The sequence below is a fragment of the Mytilus trossulus genome, chromosome 5 (genome assembly GCF_036588685.1).
Source record: "Mytilus trossulus isolate FHL-02 chromosome 5, PNRI_Mtr1.1.1.hap1, whole genome shotgun sequence".
Taxonomy (NCBI): Eukaryota; Metazoa; Mollusca; class Bivalvia; order Mytilida; family Mytilidae; genus Mytilus; species Mytilus trossulus.
In genome coordinates, this window is record NC_086377.1 from 73,116,703 (window position 1) to 73,134,150 (window position 17,448).

At 33.0% G+C, this 17,448-nt stretch overlaps 1 protein-coding gene and 1 long non-coding RNA gene across 2 annotated transcripts in view; both read left to right on the plus strand.

Annotated features, from left to right (window-relative positions):
- Positions 1-17,448, plus strand: part of LOC134719156 (uncharacterized) — a 173,954-nt gene that overhangs the window by 80,039 nt on the left and 76,467 nt on the right. The window lies entirely within an intron of this gene.
- On the plus strand, positions 4-16,382 carry LOC134719153 (uncharacterized). Its single transcript, XM_063582132.1, has 6 exons — positions 4-134; positions 1,725-2,497; positions 5,214-5,244; positions 8,011-8,279; positions 13,814-13,841; positions 15,697-16,382. The coding sequence occupies exons 1-6, from the start codon at positions 47-49 to the stop codon at positions 16,086-16,088; spliced, it is 1,581 nt and encodes a 526-aa protein (XP_063438202.1). The 5' UTR covers positions 4-46; the 3' UTR covers positions 16,089-16,382.

Genomic DNA, 17,448 nt, shown 5'->3' on the forward strand with positions numbered 1-17,448 from the left:
TGAAGAGCTTAATACTTTTCTTCACATCCAACACTCACTTGGGAAGATGGTCTATTTTGACACCCCACAGTTGAGAGGTTATGTGATTATAAGTCCGCTACTTCTGGTGGAAGTTATGCGATCTTTTGTTACAGGTATTTTATGATATAATATCCACTTTTATACTCCATGGTCATCAAATACAGCCAGATGTCTATAGCACATGTCAAAAATCTCTAAATTACTATATCGTTCGGGGCTAGATATATGTCCAAACAATTTCATCTATACTATCAAAAATCAAGACTAACGGCCATAAATTTTTCTAGAACAATTATCGTACTCAGACTCTGAAATCAACCAATCATAATACTGGATTTTGAGGTTTGGAACGCAAATTTTGAATGAGTAAAAAGGAAAGTTTTATGACTGAAAGGCCTGTTATTAAAAAAAAATTCACAATCACAGAAAAAAAAGAAAGAAAATTAAGACAAGCTCACCTAGCAATTGCCATTACTTGAAGGAGTTATTGTCATTAATTGAGGATTTTGGACTGATTTTCATGGTGTTTTTTTTCTATGAAAACACTAAATAATTAAGTATAATATAATTAAAACTGCATATATGGCAAAAATGATCAGCAATATAAGATCAACAATAACTTTATGTTTGTCCTGTTATCTCGGAAACTTATTATGATAGGAAGGTAGAAAACATACAAAATCTACAAACTATTGGAGCGCCTTGTTTGTCTTGTGGTATCATGTTTGCCTTGAGTGGTGCGGCCATGGGTTCCAACCCTGATCCGGTTAAACCAAATACTTGAACATTAATATTTGCTATTTCTCTGCTAAGCACGCATCATATAGGAGTATGAGCTAAGACTGGTAGGCTCAGACTCGAATAATGTGTCTGGCTAGGTTGAACTGGATTTTTGTGACTTTTTAATTTAAAAAAATACAGTAACTGTTATAAAATGAACCACCAACTCGAAAATTAAAATAAAACACTTAACTCAAATATCATTGATAAAATACATATATGCGCTTGCGTGAACTAATGTATTCTTTTAACTTTATTGCCATCTGTTATGTTTGATAATTTGTAGATCTATTTAGAACCTTTTCGTCATCCCTTTTCTCACTATTCTGTTTTTCGTTGTCTTCATTGTCAATCGTCATCTGTTAGCTTTTAACAAAAAATCTTCTGCTCTGAAACTTAACCAAACTTAGCCACATTCATCAATAGGTTATCTAGTCTAAAAAAATGTTGAAAGACCTTGCAAGCCAACCAACATGGCCGACATGGCTAAATATAGAACATAATGGTGAAATGCACGTTTTGTTTATTGTCTTGAATATAAATAGTGACAATCTAACAGGGCAAAAAAAGTCAAGAGGTTGAGATAAGCTACCGTCTGTTTACATCAAAACTGTCAGACGACTTCTCATATAATTCGAAGTTATTGCCCTTAAATGACGAATGCTACCAGTCTTCTTTTTAAATGTTTGCCTATTTAGTTAAAACTATTTAAAAGATGGAAAGTTAAAAAGAACAATGATCAGCAAGACAAGATCTACAAATAAGTCACATTTTTTCCAAATCGTAAGTAAATTCTTTATAGGAGTCAAGGAATTATTGCCCTTAAATGATTTTTTGACCTTTTTGTGTTTTGGGCTAGTTTCTTTATAAGATACTGTTAATACTCTTTTCATTTTATTTATTTATTTGTTTTTACTTTACAGATATTGCCTTTTGGCCAAAGAAAGGTCTCATTAGAAATACTTTTGAAAGGATGTCAGAGAGTGGAATAATACAAAGAAAAGATCTTTATCTTATTTGGGAACAGAAGCACTTCAGTAAAATATCACCCTACAAAGAGTTCATATTTGATATGCTCATCCACCTTGATATTCTATCAGAGCAGCGTAGATATGATATTTCTACAGGAAGTCGGTTACCAGTGGAAAACTTCTTTGTTCCCTGTATGCTCACTCAAAGAAATGACACAAGATGTATGACCCATGAATGCACACCAGAGAAAGCAATAAGTCTAGCTTTTGTTTTCAAAGGGACAATAATACCACCAGCCTTACCGAATCGTCTCATTAGCGCATGTCTCAGTATGTGGACCGTAAAGACGTATGAAGGAAAACAACTCCTGTTTTCAGGATTCGTTGGTTTATCATTCGATAAAGCACATGATATTGTAGTATGTGTTGAAGGTAACAAGATTTTGCTCTACATAGTCCATGCAACCTCCAATGGACTGATCGTACCAGATATTGCCACTGGAATCAAGGAATGCATGTATACAACACTAGAGAGAATCTCAGAGTTCTATAAGTCCACAGTCTCCTCCAGCAGCCAAAAACTACCCTTCCACATTGAATATGCATGCTCCAGGTTAGAATGCCATATAAATGAAGAGGCAGCATTCACAACTGATGAATGGATTTGTGATAAACATGAGATTGTACATACCAAAGACAAGTGGAATATTTGGAATCAAGATCAGGTAAATTTGAACTATTAACTTGATATTATATTTATAAGATCTTGAATCAACTCACACAGTGCTGACTTATGGTTTGCCTATGCAATCTCCAAAAAATAGAAAACACCATGTTAAAAAAAATAAAAGAACAATTAATATTACAAACTCACAAGATAAATTCCTGTGTAACTAATATCTCACAAAATAAATTCCTGTGTAACTAATATGTCACAAGATAATTCCTGTGAAACTGATCTTACAAGAAAATTTGCTTGTTACTTATCTGATAAGGAATTATAAAAAAAGAAAATGAGATTTTCTCTGTATGTCACTGATTGACTCTGTGATTGAAAAATATTGTGAGTATTACAAGTCAAAGGGTGGGTATCACTAGCCCAGTGTTGACCAGTAGTCAACACTTCGGTGTTGACATGCATATCAATAATGTGGTAATTTTTTTTTATAAATTTCCTGTTAACAAAAGTTTAAATTTGTTTGGCTTTATAAATATTTTGATATAAGCGTCACTGATGAGTCTTATGTCATGTATGTAGAGGAAACGCACGTCTGGCATACTAAATTATAATCCTAGTACCTTTGATAACTAATTAAAGAAGTCTTTTCAAAGTTGCAAAACTTAGCAATTTTAATGTTTGTTTTACATTAGGTCTACAAATGCAAGCTATAGGTCTGTTGTTTTTATTTTGAACCATATTGTGTGTTACATGTAAGCTCACCTGGCCCGAGGTACCAAGTGAGCTTTTCTTATCACTTGTCGTCCTTCGTCCGTCGTCGTCGTTGTTGTCCGTCTTCATTAACTTTCACAAAAAATCTTCTCTAAAACTACTGAGTAAAATTTAATCAAACTTGGCCACAATCATCACTAGGATATCTAGTTTAAAAGTGTGTCCAATGACCGTGTCTGCCAACTAACATGGCCGACATGGCTAAAAATAGAGCATAGGGGTAAAATGCAGTTTTTGACTTATATTTGAAACTTAAGCATTTAGGGGGTGTGGGTGATAAAAAAAATTTGGGGGCATTTTTTTCCCTCAAGATTAAGAAAAATTAACAAATTTACTAAGCATTGCGTGAAAGCACAGTGTATAGCACAAAAGCAAGAAATCTTCAATTGAATATAAATTCAAATCATATAACCAATTTCAAGTTCTTTGACTACATTTATTCTATGTCAGAAATTTATAATGTGTCAAATATCTAATTACAATCCAAATTCAGACCTGTATCAAGCTTGAATATTGTGTCCATTTTTGCCCCAACTGTTCAGGGTTGGACCTCTGTGGTCATATCCAGCTGCTTTAGGCGAAGCAGTTTAATGGTTATTATCATAAATATTATTATAGATAGAGATAAACTGTAAACAGCAATAATGTTCAGCAAAGTACGACGTACAAATAAGTCAATATTGCCAAAATTTTCAATTGACCCCTTACGAAGTTATTGCCCTTTATAGTTAATTTTGAACATTTTTTTCGTAATTTTTTGCAATCTTTTACACAAATCTTCTCCACTTAATCTACTGGGCCAAATATAATTAAACTTAGCCACAATTTTCAATAGGGTGTTTTGATTGAAAAATGTATCCAATGACCTTGCCATCCAACCAACATGGCCCCTATTGCTAAAAATAGAACATAGGTATTTACTATAGAAGTGTAAGGGAAAATTGTAAAAAAAACAATTTCAAATAATCACAATTGAAAACTAATTTAAATAATGATAAGGGGTCTTCAGTAACTATCCGACTATTGTAAGTCTAGTTACTGGTGGGATGACCTGCTTTTAACTTAACTTCTTGGCCAAATTAAACCAAACTTGGCCTCAATCATTATTATGGTAACTCATACTATTTATTATGATTTAAACCTTATTTTACATGAATTCCCAAACCACAGTAGATACAGGTGAGCGACACAGGCTCTTGAGAGCCTCTAGTTGTTGAATAAAATAGGATGTGGGGGTTAAATATACCAATGATACAGTAATTATCAAACTAACCGAACAATATGGAGAGGGCACCATACAGACTTCAACATAAGACATATGTCTTTGCAATATGTGTAGTTCTCTTAGTTGCCCCAAGTCTATAACGTTGTGTATAAATGAAACACAGGGAATCAAAATGGGTCACGACAAACAAGACTAAGGTGCATAAGTCCTAACACAATCTGTATTTTCGTGAATATCTAATAGCAAACTTTAGGTATTTGTGTGACTTGTCAGAGGTACCAGAATCTAAACAATTGGAAGGCTAAACAATGAACAACAAATATTCCATAAAGTTATGCGTAGGAGCAAACAAAAACATTTGAAAGGAAGAAGTCAGCACAGTATGCATATAATTTTAATTGTGTATAGGACTGCTTTGATTGTAAATAGCTTTGATAAGGAGTAGCTGATTTTTTGAGGAGTACTGGATTAGTGATTTTTTAATGAGTTGACAATAACATCCCTACATATAGTATATATGTTACATGCCATTGTTTGGCACATAAAGAATGACCCTCACATTATAAACAAAAGGACTAATCATTGTTAATTTCCACCCTGAAACAAATTTTGCAATAGTTTTATACATGTAAATTCAAATAGACAGGCAATGCTAACAATTTAACCATCGCTTAACTATAAATAGCTTAAGTCTCAACCTCACACTGTTGTATCCATTGCATTTTGTAAATACTAATTTTTGTATCCACCAATATTTACTTTTCAGGCAAAAGAAGAATGTGAAATAAACTGTCAAGGTAAAAAAACAGAATAAGTACTTACTGATGTATAAATATATGGAGATTTGTACCAAACTTAGACAGAAGCTTGTTTATGATCAAAAGCTAGTATCTAGAAGGAAATTAAAAAAAAAAATATTTCCTGTGTTTCCGTATTTTACTAAAAACATGGACTAAGTTTTTCTTCCAGTTAACATTACATACAGTCTGCAGTTAAAGTTTTTAAAACATGTATTAGATTCACAAACCAAAGGAAAATTTGAAAATTATCTTCTTTATCATTTGTTCATTGAATACATTTATGTTTCAACTATTTTATAAATCTATAGATTTGATTGTGTACTGTTATCATTTTTACAAACATATTTTTTTCGTACATTCCAAACGTTTCATTTCATTAACTGAGCATTCCCCTATCACACTGAAGACATAGACAACAGCAAAAGTAGTCAAGACACTAGGTTTTGCGGAACCCTTACGAAATTTTTTCAAACATCTTCAAAATTAATTTCTTGATATTTTATGCATAACATAATAAGTAGGGGAATGAAATTACATGTAAAAAATGTTTAGGTAAAGTAGTTATTTGGTAAAGTTAGAAAAGGTAAAAAAATAGTATGTCTGAAGCTGCCAAACTGAATTACAGACCCCTTTAAGGTAGATTAACTGCCATCTTCATGTAATATAGTGTTAATCAATAGGTTTTGTTGTTTACGTGAATCTGCAAATTTTGAAACATATTTGCAAGTAATTTGTTTTACTGTTTCTTAGAATAAAGAAAGATAAGTGAGTTGTTGCATTATTCGGACTGATCTATCTGCTATCAAATGTTTGAGTTAGTTATTCGAATCAAATTGTTAATGTTGGTCATTTAAAGAGAGATAACTCAAAGATTAAATTTTTCATAATGGAATGAAAAATTTGGAAATGTTACTTGTAGCAAGAAAGCAAGTTCGGTGAGAACATTTTTACTTTTATTTTCTTAAAGCAAATTTCAAAACCAATCTGCTCAAATTTTATTTCAAAATTCTATCTAATAGATTTTTTTTTATTCACCATCTGCAAATTTTGACAATTTTGCTTGACTTGTAGCTTGAAAAATAGCACAGTGACCCATACTTTTTATTATATTTTTGAAAAAAAATATACTTTCTGTATATTTGCACAAAAGAAAGGACAACCAGTGACTAATTTGTCATGGGTATTTAGGTCAAACATTAATACCTTCTGTGTATTTGCTCCACAGATAGGACACCAATTGACTTATATTTCATGGGGATTCAGGTCAAACGTTCACACTTTCTGTGTATTTGCTCCACAGATTGGACACCCATTGACTTATATTTCATGGGTATTCAGATCAAACGTTCACACTTTCTGTGTATTTGCTCCACAGATAGGACACCCATTGACTTATATTTCATGGGTATTCAGATCAAACGTTCACACTTTCTGTGTATTTGCTCCACAGATAGGACACCCATTGACTTATATTTCATGGGTATTCAGATCAAACGTTCACACTTTCTGTATATTTGCTCCACAGATAGGACACCCAGTGACTAATATTTCATGGGTATTCAGATCAAACGTTCACACTTTCTGTGTATTTGCTCCACAGATAGGACACCCATTGACTTATATTTCATGGGTATTCAGATCAAACGTTCACACTTTCTGTATATTTGCTCCACAGATAGGACACCCAGTGACTAATATGTCATGGGTATTCAGATCAAACGTTCACACTTTCTGTGTATTTGCTCCACAGATAGGACAATCATTGACTGATATTTCATAGGTATTCAGGTCAAACGTTCACACTTTCTGTGTATTTGCTCCACAGATAGGACAATCATTGACTGATATTTCATGGGTATTCAGGTCAAACGTTCACACTTTCTGTGTATTTGCTCCACAGATAGGACACCCATTGACTTATATTTCATGAGGATTCAGGTCAAACGTTCACACTTTCTGTGTATTTGCTCCACAGATAGGACACCCATTGAATTATATTTCATGGGTATTCAGATCAAACGTTCACCCTTTCTGTATATTTGCTCCACAGATAGGACAACAATTGACTAATATTTCATGAGGATTCAGGTCAAACGTTCACACTTTCTGTATATTTGCTCCACAGATAGGACAACCATTGACTAGTAGTTCATGGGTATTCAGATCAAACGTTCACACTTTCTGTGTAATTGCTCCACAGATAGGACAATCATTGACTTATATTTCATGGGGATTCAGGTCAAACGTTCACACTTTCTGTGTATATTTGCTACACAGATAGGACAACCATTGACTAATATTTCATGGGTATTCAGATCAAACGTTCACACTTTCTGTATATTTGCTCTACAGATAGGACACCCATTGACTTATATTTCATGGGTATTCAGGTCAAACGTTCACACTTTCTGTATATTTGCTCCACAGATAGGACACCCAGTGACTAATATTTCATGGGTATTCAGGTCAAACGTTCACACTTTCTGTATATTTGCTCCACAGATAGGACAACCATTGACTAATATTTCATGGGGATTCAGGTCAAACGTTCAAACTTTTTGTGTATTTGCTCCACAGATAGGACAACCATTGACTGATATTTCATGATATGGGTATTCAGGTCAAACTTTCATATTATCTGTACATGTGTACCACAGATAGAATAACTTATGATGTATCATGCATACTATAAATGTTATTATACATGTTATAAGGGTTATTGTTTACTGTTTTAACATTATGTAACAATTTATTCAAATTTAGGTTTACAAGAAGACGCCTTGAATCAGATTCCAAGTGATATTGAACTTCAACGATTTTCATCACGATGTGAGGAAACCGTAATACGAGAGTTGGCTATACATCTTGGTATTACTTTGCACGAATGGGAAAAACTCAGATCTGATTATGAATTTGTCGACATTGTTAAGTATAGAGCACTGGTGACCTGGAGAGAAAAGTATTCCGGAAGATTCAGTAACATAGCAAAAGCTTTACAAGATATGGATTTGACTACCCACACACTGTGTCAGGTAAACTAGTCCAATAAACTGGACTTATATAAGACTGTATAACTTAAGGAAGAGGTATAATAAGGGGTCCTTGAATTGCAAAAATATTAATAAAACTATTTGCATTACAAAACTATGTCAATTCTATTGATAATTGATGCTATAAGGAATAGGTTTCGTTTTTGTCTCGCCTTGACGGAGTCAAAAAGGGAGACATAGGTATGCTGTTTCCGGCGGCGGCGTCAACAATGTATTAGTTTGTGATTAGGTTTAGTTTATGGTGAACCACTAGTGGTAGGTCAATGATATTTGGTGTGCAGTTGTATTAGCATTGGCATATCTCATTTCCCGGAAGATTATTTGGCTTCGCCCCCTCAGTCAAGGTCTATTGACTTTGAAACTTTTGCTTATTATACATGTATTAGTTTGTGGTTTAGATCAGTTTAAGAGCACTACAGTCAAAATTTTCTGACTCCAACCAACAGTCTTTAAAGATTAATTCCTCCAAAACTACTCAATGGATTTTTAAAATCTTTACCTCGTTTTAAAGCTTGAATATTAATTCTTCTTAATCTGTAGATACATTCATTTTTGATAAGCTTAATCTCAAATTGTAGCTCCTGAATTGCCAAAAAAGTGGTCTTTCAATTTGAATGAAAATGGCACACTCAGGTCAAATGGTAGTAAAAATTTGTTTTCCTCACTTTAATCAACCATACACTATAAACAAAACCGTGTCTTAGATTTTTGATATATGTCTCCAGTAAGAAGATATAATGATTTAACTGCTGGGTGCCAAACCTCATTTCACCTTTTATCTTTTGACACCTATGAATTCATTTAGAAACAAATTATCCAAAAACTGGGACACGGTATTGTAATAAATACTCCCTTTAATCACATATATCAAAGTCAAACCAAAAGGGGTACCCATGAAGTTTCTATTTTCTTTTTTTGCTAACAATTCTCATGAAAAATTGTTCAGAGAAATGACCTAAAATCTGAATTTCCCCCTTAGAACCCCTATAAATGCAACATTAATACAAAAGTTACACTGAGAACACCCCAAGAGTGTCCGGACCCATTTTTTTATCAATATAACCACACACTTTGTGTCTTTGATTCTCTAATACTGTAAATTTTGAATTATATGTGCACTGACCAACACTAACTTGGCATTTGGTGGGAGTTTGACGTCACAGATTTGACCAACATCTGTAATGTAGTAATTAAATATAGACAAAGCTCCGCCTCTATCCAGATAAGAGAATAACAGGAATGACCAGGTGTATATAAACACTATAATCACTATAAAGAATGATTTTCATTTGTATTTTAAAAAGAAATATACTATGAAATTAGCTAGAACATTAAAATTATGCAATAAAAGACATGTTTCAAAAAAGATCAAGACCATCCCCTTACTGACAATGATTTAGGTTTACGGAACTGAAAAATTTCACATAAACTTAAAGTTGGTTAAAGTCCCTAAAACTCTTAAGATAAGACAGATTCAGAGCCATTGTCTTCTTATTTGTTAGTAAGAACCTTAAAAGTTTAAAGATTGTCAGAGGCTTTCAAAGATACTTTCACACTCTTATCCTTATATATATAGTTTTGTTCAATTTGGTTAGATTTTTCCCTTTAGATTTTCTCCTTTTTATTAACTTTCCCTTTTCTCTGCTAGCTTCAAAGTAATATAAATTACTTTTTGGCAAAACACATTATACAATCAGATAAGACCACACTATTCATCTTGTGGTCAGTGATTAACAGCTGGGCACTGGCATCAACAGATGATTGACATGTTAGCCCCTCCTTAATGCCTACATATTTACATTAATTACCATGTGCTTTTATTTACATAACTTCATTATCAATTTATTCCCTGTTGTGATATGATAATGACTTTTGGATTTTTACAAACTGTGCAGAATTATAATACTTATTTCAAAATTATGTGATAACAAATAATATTAAAAAATACACTGTTAGACTGTAGTGCTACCTTAAGAAGAACCGCTAATGTTAGGTCAATGATATTTGGTATGCACATTGATTGGCATTTGTACATCTCTTTTCCATCGAGATTATATAGCCCCAACCCCTCATCATGGTTCATTGATTTTGAAACTTTTACATAGTTTTCAAGCTAATGTTTGTGTTTAGGTTTGTCTAAAGGGAACTACTTATGATAAGTCAATGGTATTTGGTTTGCAAATGTATTAGCATTGGCACATATCATTTGCAGAGATTGTTTAGCAATGTACCTTCAGTGGTGGTTCACTGACTTAAATATTTGCATAACTTACTTGTTAAAGTATTTCTTTTTTTTAATTTCAACATTTGCATTTTACTATCATAATTGCAAAAAGGCGAGACATATCTCTATGTTAATAGTTTATTTTTGGCTAATCTATATCCTTTGTTTCTATACAAAATGTCATTTTATGTTTTTGTATACTATTTTAGCTCACCTGGCCTGGCTTATAATTCAAAAACCAGAGGTTGCTGCCCCTGAATTGGTAATTTTAAGGAAATTTTGCTGTTTTTGGTTATTATCTTGAATATAATTATAGATAGAGATAAACTGTAAAGAGCAATAATGTTCAGCAAAGTAAGATTTACACATAAGTCAATATGACCAAAATGGTCAGTTGACCCCTTTAGGAGTTATTACCCTTAATAGTCAAGTTTTCGAAAATCTTAGTAATCTTTTAGAAAAATCTTCTAATCTGAAACTACTTGACCAGATTTAACCAAACTTGGCCACAATCATCATTTGATTTTAACTAAAGAAATCTCTGTTTTGCTGAAAAAGTGTTACACCAGGGTTTTCCATTTCACAAACTAATCAAGACATTTAATAAATTTTACCATTGGTACAAGGACATCTTTCAGGTATTTCACATCCAATGGTTTATGGTAATATTATTCACAAAGCACAAAAATGTCAGCATTCACCTCAACAGCTAACCAAACCTTTAAACAGACTTATTCAGAACGGATATTTAGACAATATACGTATAGTGTCTTGAAATATGAAATTTATTTGTAAGAGGCTTAGAAACGGGAAAATGCGAGGTTCTACCAAGCATTTTCCTGTTTCGTGCCGAATACAAATAAATTTTATAATTCAAGACACTATACGTATATTGTTTTTATACTGAAATCGAAAAAAAACATATAACAAAAATTGTTAAAAAAAGTGTTTGGAATTTCCCTCTTGGGGTACCATTTTGGGGGTATTCCCATATGAGCGTAGTCCAGGCGATAAGACATTGACATATTAAGGAATTAGAAAGGGAAAATGAAACTTAATTAATAACATTTGATAATCATGGTATATAAATAACCAATTTGAAGACAAACAAGTTTAAATTCATAAAAGTTTGACCATTGTTACTTTGCGTTGTCATGGTAGTGACGTGTCGCTGTTGATGAAATACAATAAGGAGGCGGGGCTTATACATGTAGGTTAGTTGGGGGGTCATTGACGTATAAAGCTAACGTTTATACGTATAGCTTTATCTGTATAGTAAAATAGCTGATTGCAGTATAAAGTTATAATACTGTTGTCAGGACATTAAAAATGGCATATTTTGGTAGTAATATTGATTCACTCATAGGATCTTTGCATCAGAAATAAACACATTTATTCTAAAACCAGTTGTTGGCATGATACGGGATATGTTCTCATATGTCTTGTGATGGTATGATAATAAACCCCTAACGGTAGGGATTGTGCTTGATTTTCATATGATGAAGACAATCAGTTTAATTGTGGTCTGTTACTGGCATGTCAGTAACTACTAGTAGTCCTTTGTTAATTTATGTATCATTGTCATTTTGCTAAGTTTCTTTTGTTACCTATTCTGACATTAGACATAGGACTCGGACTTCTTTTGAACTGAGTTTTACTGTGCATACTGCTGTGTGTTTGTTTTTTTATACCTTGGCTAGATGTATAGGGGAGGGTTGAGATCTCACTTTACATTTTTTGCACCTGTCCCAATTCAGGAGCCTCTGGCCTCTGTTAGTATTGTATGGTTTTTTTAATTTTAGCTCATTCATATATATTTTGGAGTTAAGTGTAACGTCCATTTTTATTGAATTTAGTACACATTCTGTTAGGGGCCAGCTGAAGCCCACCTCCCGGTGTGGGATTTTCTCGCTGTGTTGAAGACCCATTGGTGGCCTTTTGCTGTTTTCTGCTCTTTGGTCGGGTTGTTTTCTCTTTAACACATTCCCCATTTCCATTCTCAATTTTTTTTGCCTATCCAGTTCCCCAAGCCTGATCACCGTGACAGGACTTACTTCCAGAAAGTTAACCTTCCACAAAACATGAATAAATACAATACAATAAAACTCACCTGATTGTCGCATCCTCATAAGTGCAAAATAAATACACAATATGATAAAAGGTCACCCTGGATGCTGCACGAATGCAACGTTAATGGCGAACCGGAAACCGGTTTATGTTACATGTAGTGTTCTGTTGAAGAAAGAAAGCTAAAACAGGTTCAAACAGTAAGATTTCGAAAGCAGATAAAACTGTGCACCTTATAATCAGAATGTGTTAATACAAAAAGTCCAGTCTAAAAATAAGGCGGAGGTACGTTAATTCAGCCACGGACCCTCAATGTCGCGAGTGTGTTCTAGAATTCATTTAAAATAGATAAATGAGAGGTAACCAAACAAACTCATAATTTGTTGTCTACTGATTAACGCCTTAACTTGTATTGTGAATAGGATTTGGGCTAAAAAGATCCTTTTTTTTGCTCCCCGAAAAAGGGAAAGGGGGCATATGTACATCATCATTTCTGTACGCTCTTCTAAACGTTACATGACCTTCATTCATTACATTTTTAAATCTGTGTAAAAAGAAATAGTTTCAGGATGAACACTTAGGTTTCCTTGCAATTTTAACAAAAGGTACTCTGAAAGAAGTCATTGGAAAAGAAAAAAAAGCTTATTTATTTTGTAATTAATAGTTTAAAGTCCAAGGTCACTGATATATAAAATAAGTTTTATGTAAAATTGGTTTCTGGAGAGTAACTTAAGAATGTAAATTTGAGATAAGACATATAGAAACATGTTGATGACAAGACGAAAGTTAAAGACCAATGACTAATAATAGAATATATTTGATGATTGTTTTAAGAATCGTTCGTGTTGTTTTCTCATGCTGATGTGAGTGCAAATTGCGCAGAGAAACAACATATGAACCAGTAAGTCGCCTCTAAGTCCAAAGTTCAAGATCAGTGTTACAAAAAAAAAAATATTTGGACTTATGATTCGGAATGTCCATTTGGTATATTCCGCGTCTCTTTTAGAACATGTTGGTTTCCTTCAAAATTATTAATGAAATATAAAATATGACATATATGTGTGGCATTTATTCTTATAACTCAGTAAATGAGCAAAAGTCTTGATCATAAAATATCGTGAACAAGTCAGGTGGGGTAAAAGTCGACAACATTTTGACACAGACAGAAACCAAACCACACCAAAAATGTTGTTTATTCTTGTATTAATTACAAAATATTTTGTAGGTAAAAAGAATCAGAAAAGGTCATTGTGGTATGTATTTAAAAAATATCTGGTCATGATTATCAATGAAGCCAAGATAGGATTTAGTCTTGATACTGTTAAAATACTATTTATACACACGTTTAAACTTTGATAAATATGTGAACCGGCATGTGTTTTATACATTAAATATTCTGTGAAATGTAACCAGTAACATGCATTCTTTGATCTGCAACCAGTTTCAATCATTCTTTGATCTGTAACAAGTAGGATGCATTCTTTGATCTGTAACAAGTAGGATGCATTCTTTGATCTGTAACAAGTAGAATGCATTCTTTGATCTGTAACAAGTAGGATGCATTCTTTGATCTGTAACAAGTAGGATGCATTCTTTGATCTGTAACAAGTAGGATGCATTCTTTGATCTGGAACTATTTGAATGCATTCTATGGTTAGTAACCAGTAACATTAAAATGCATTCTTAGATCTTAGATAAGTCGAAAATAAACTGACAAAGCTATGGCTGAAAATAGGACCAACAGACAAACAGTAGTACACGAGCATAGAAAAGTAATGGCTGAGCAATGAACCCTACCGAAAACTGGGGGTGATCTCGGGTAAGCAGATCCTGCTTCACATGTGGCATTCGTCATGTTGCTCATATTAATACAAACCTGGTTATAAGTCTAATACCGTAGGTCACATTCTGGAAAAGGAGTTGGAATTACGACATTAGGAACATATCTGTTATCATCTGTGAAACGGATATTCCATAACGTACAACCAACTTGTGATGGGGTCCATTATAGTTATCAAAGGTACCAGGATTATAATTTAGTACGCCAGACGCGCGTTTCGTCTACATAAGACTCATCAGTGAGCTCATATCAAAATATTTATAAACGAAGGAATGATTTCAAATTCACCATTTGGAACTTTTGGTTTAATAGCTTCCTTGTGAGCAGCAACCCTCTATCAAAGAAATCATGATAGGAAATGCAAGCCCTGGAATACTGTATCAAAATTATCGACAGTAAGTTGCATTCTTTGATCGGGTATACAGTAAAATGCATCATTTGTTCTGTATCCAGTCACATGCATTCTTTGATCTGTAACCAGTAAAATGCATTCTATGGTCTGTAACCAGTAAAATGCATCCTTTGATCTGTAACCAGTATCTTTCATTCTTTGATCTTTAACAAGTAGGATGCATTCTTTGATTTGTAACAGTAAAATGCATTCTTTGATCTGTAACCCGTAAAATGCATAGTATGATCTGTAACCAGTAACATGCATTCTATGATATGCTTCCAGTTACTTGCATTCTTTTTTCAACAAGTAACGTGCATTCTTCGATCTGTAACAAATAACACGCATCCTTTGATCTTTAACCAGTAACATGCATTATTTTATTTGTAACCTGTAACATACATCCTTTGATCTAGAGTGCTGTGATTTCTTCAGCGCACAGATGTTACTTGGTCGTCTCTTACAAAATTTTTTAACCGTTGCAATGGTCACCTTGAGCGTGCAGTGATGTTAAAGTAGTAACTTTGAAGTTTTGGTCACATCAAATTGAAACTTAGTACACATGTTCATTATGATATCGATGTAAACCTGAAAAATATTATTCAAAATAATAGTATTGGCCCTGATTTTATGGTTCACTGAACATAGAAATGTGATAGTGTGAAATTAGTTCTCAGGTTAAATTTTTGATTAATGCAGTTTGTCATTAAGTTGTTGTCATGTCAACTTAAGACTAATTACGCATATTCATTGTGGAGGGAACTTTAAAATTATATGATTTTGACCCTGATTTCAAGGTTCAATGAGTGAGAACATGTGATAGTGGCAGCGGGGCACTGTGTCTTAATGATACATACCATTGTTTTTGTTATTACAGTTATCAATGAAGAATACATGGATTTAATTCCAACAGATGAAATACTAGATAAACTGGCACAAGTAATAGGTGTAGTATCCTTCCAACTGGGTTTAGAATTAGGATTACCTATAACATCAATAGATATTATACAGTATAACAATGGTCGGGATTTAGTGGCACAATGTAAAGATATATTATTTCAATGGAGAGAAGAACAAAGAGTCCGGCCAACTATACGTGTTCTGGTCCAAGCTCTTGTAAATGTTGATAGAGGTGCTAAATGTTTGGAGGAAATCATTAAAACAGTTGGTGTGAAGAAATACACCCTACACGAGGAAGTTGAAGAGAAGAAGGAAGGAAAAATTAAAACACTCCTGAAAAACCTGAATCCTTTCCAGAAGAAGAAATAAGATCGATGTTACAGTTAGTATTTTTTATTGTAACCAAGTTGTTATACCATCTAGGCTGTGTGTTAATTTTGGGTAACAGTTTGTTATAGTGCCTGGTGTGGTTTTCATGTTATTAATAGCAAATTATTTAAAAACAAGAGCAAAAAACAAACTCCAAACAAATACAACTTGGAAATATCTAAACAAAATGTTGATGACTCTATTACATTGTAACTAGTGATTCAAAGAGTATATCCATGCAATCTTGTCTTAATATACAATCCCTTTAATATACCTTTAACTGTAGTGTTGTGTTTTTGTCGAGCCTTCGACTTTAGTCGAAAAAGCGAGACTAAGCGATCCTACATTCCGTCGGCGTCGGCGTTGTCGGCGGCGTCAACAAATATTCACTCTGTGGTTAAAGTTTTTGAAATTTTAATAACTTTCTTAAACTATACTGGATTTCTACCAAACTTTGACAGAAGCTTGTTTATGATCATAAGATAGTATCCAGAAGTAAATTTTGTAAAAATACAATTCCATTTTTTCCGTATTTTACTATAAATGGACTTAGTTTTTTCTGCAGGGAAACAAAACATTCACTCTGTGGTTAGAGTCTTTAGAATTTTAATAACTTTCTCCAACTATCCTGGGTTTGTACCAAACTTTGACAGAAGCTTGTTTATGATCATAAGATAGTATCCAGAAGTCAATTTTGTAAAAATAAAATTCCATTTTTTCTGTATTTTACTATAAATGGACTTAGTTTTTTCTGCAGGGAAACAAAACATTCACTCTGTGGTTAAAGTTTTTAGAATATTAATAACTTTCTCAAACTATCCTTGGTTTGTACCAAACTTGGACAGAAGCTTGTTTGTGATCATATGATAATATCCAGGAGTAAATTTTGTAAAAATAAAATTCCATTTTTTCCGTATTTTACTTATAAATGGACTTAGTTTTTTTTCTGCGGGGAAACATGACATTCACTCTGTGGTTAACGTTTTTAGAATTTTTATAACTTTTTTAAACTATCCTTGGTTTGTACCAAACTTGGACAGAAGCTTGTTTGTGATCATATGATAGTATCCAGAAGTAAATTTTGTAAATAAATAAATCCATTTTTTTCCATATTTTACTTTTAAATGGACTTAGTTTTTCTGCGGGGAACCATTACATTTACTCTGGGGTTAAAGTTTTTAAAATTTTAATAACTTTCTTTACTATCCTGGGTTTGTACCAAACTTGAAAAGAAGCTTATTTATGATCATACGATTGTATCCAGAAGTAAAGTTTGTAAAAAGATTACTCTGTTTTTTCTGTTATTTACTTTTAAATGGACTTAGATTTTCTTACAATCATAAAATAGTAACAAGAGGAA

What these genes read in the sequence shown, in the direction of transcription:
- LOC134719153 (XM_063582132.1), top strand. Translation starts at nt 47, where the DNA reads ATGGTCTATTTTGACACCCCACAGTTGAGAGGTTATGTGATTATAAGT. An exon ending in ATGTGAAATAAACTGTCAAG is followed by an intron (nt 5,245 to 8,010) that starts GTAAAAAAACAG and finishes ATTCAAATTTAG; the next exon opens with GTTTACAAGAAGACGCCTTG. An exon ending in AATCAGAAAAGGTCATTGTG is followed by an intron (nt 13,842 to 15,696) that starts GTATGTATTTAA and finishes TTGTTATTACAG; the next exon opens with TTATCAATGAAGAATACATG.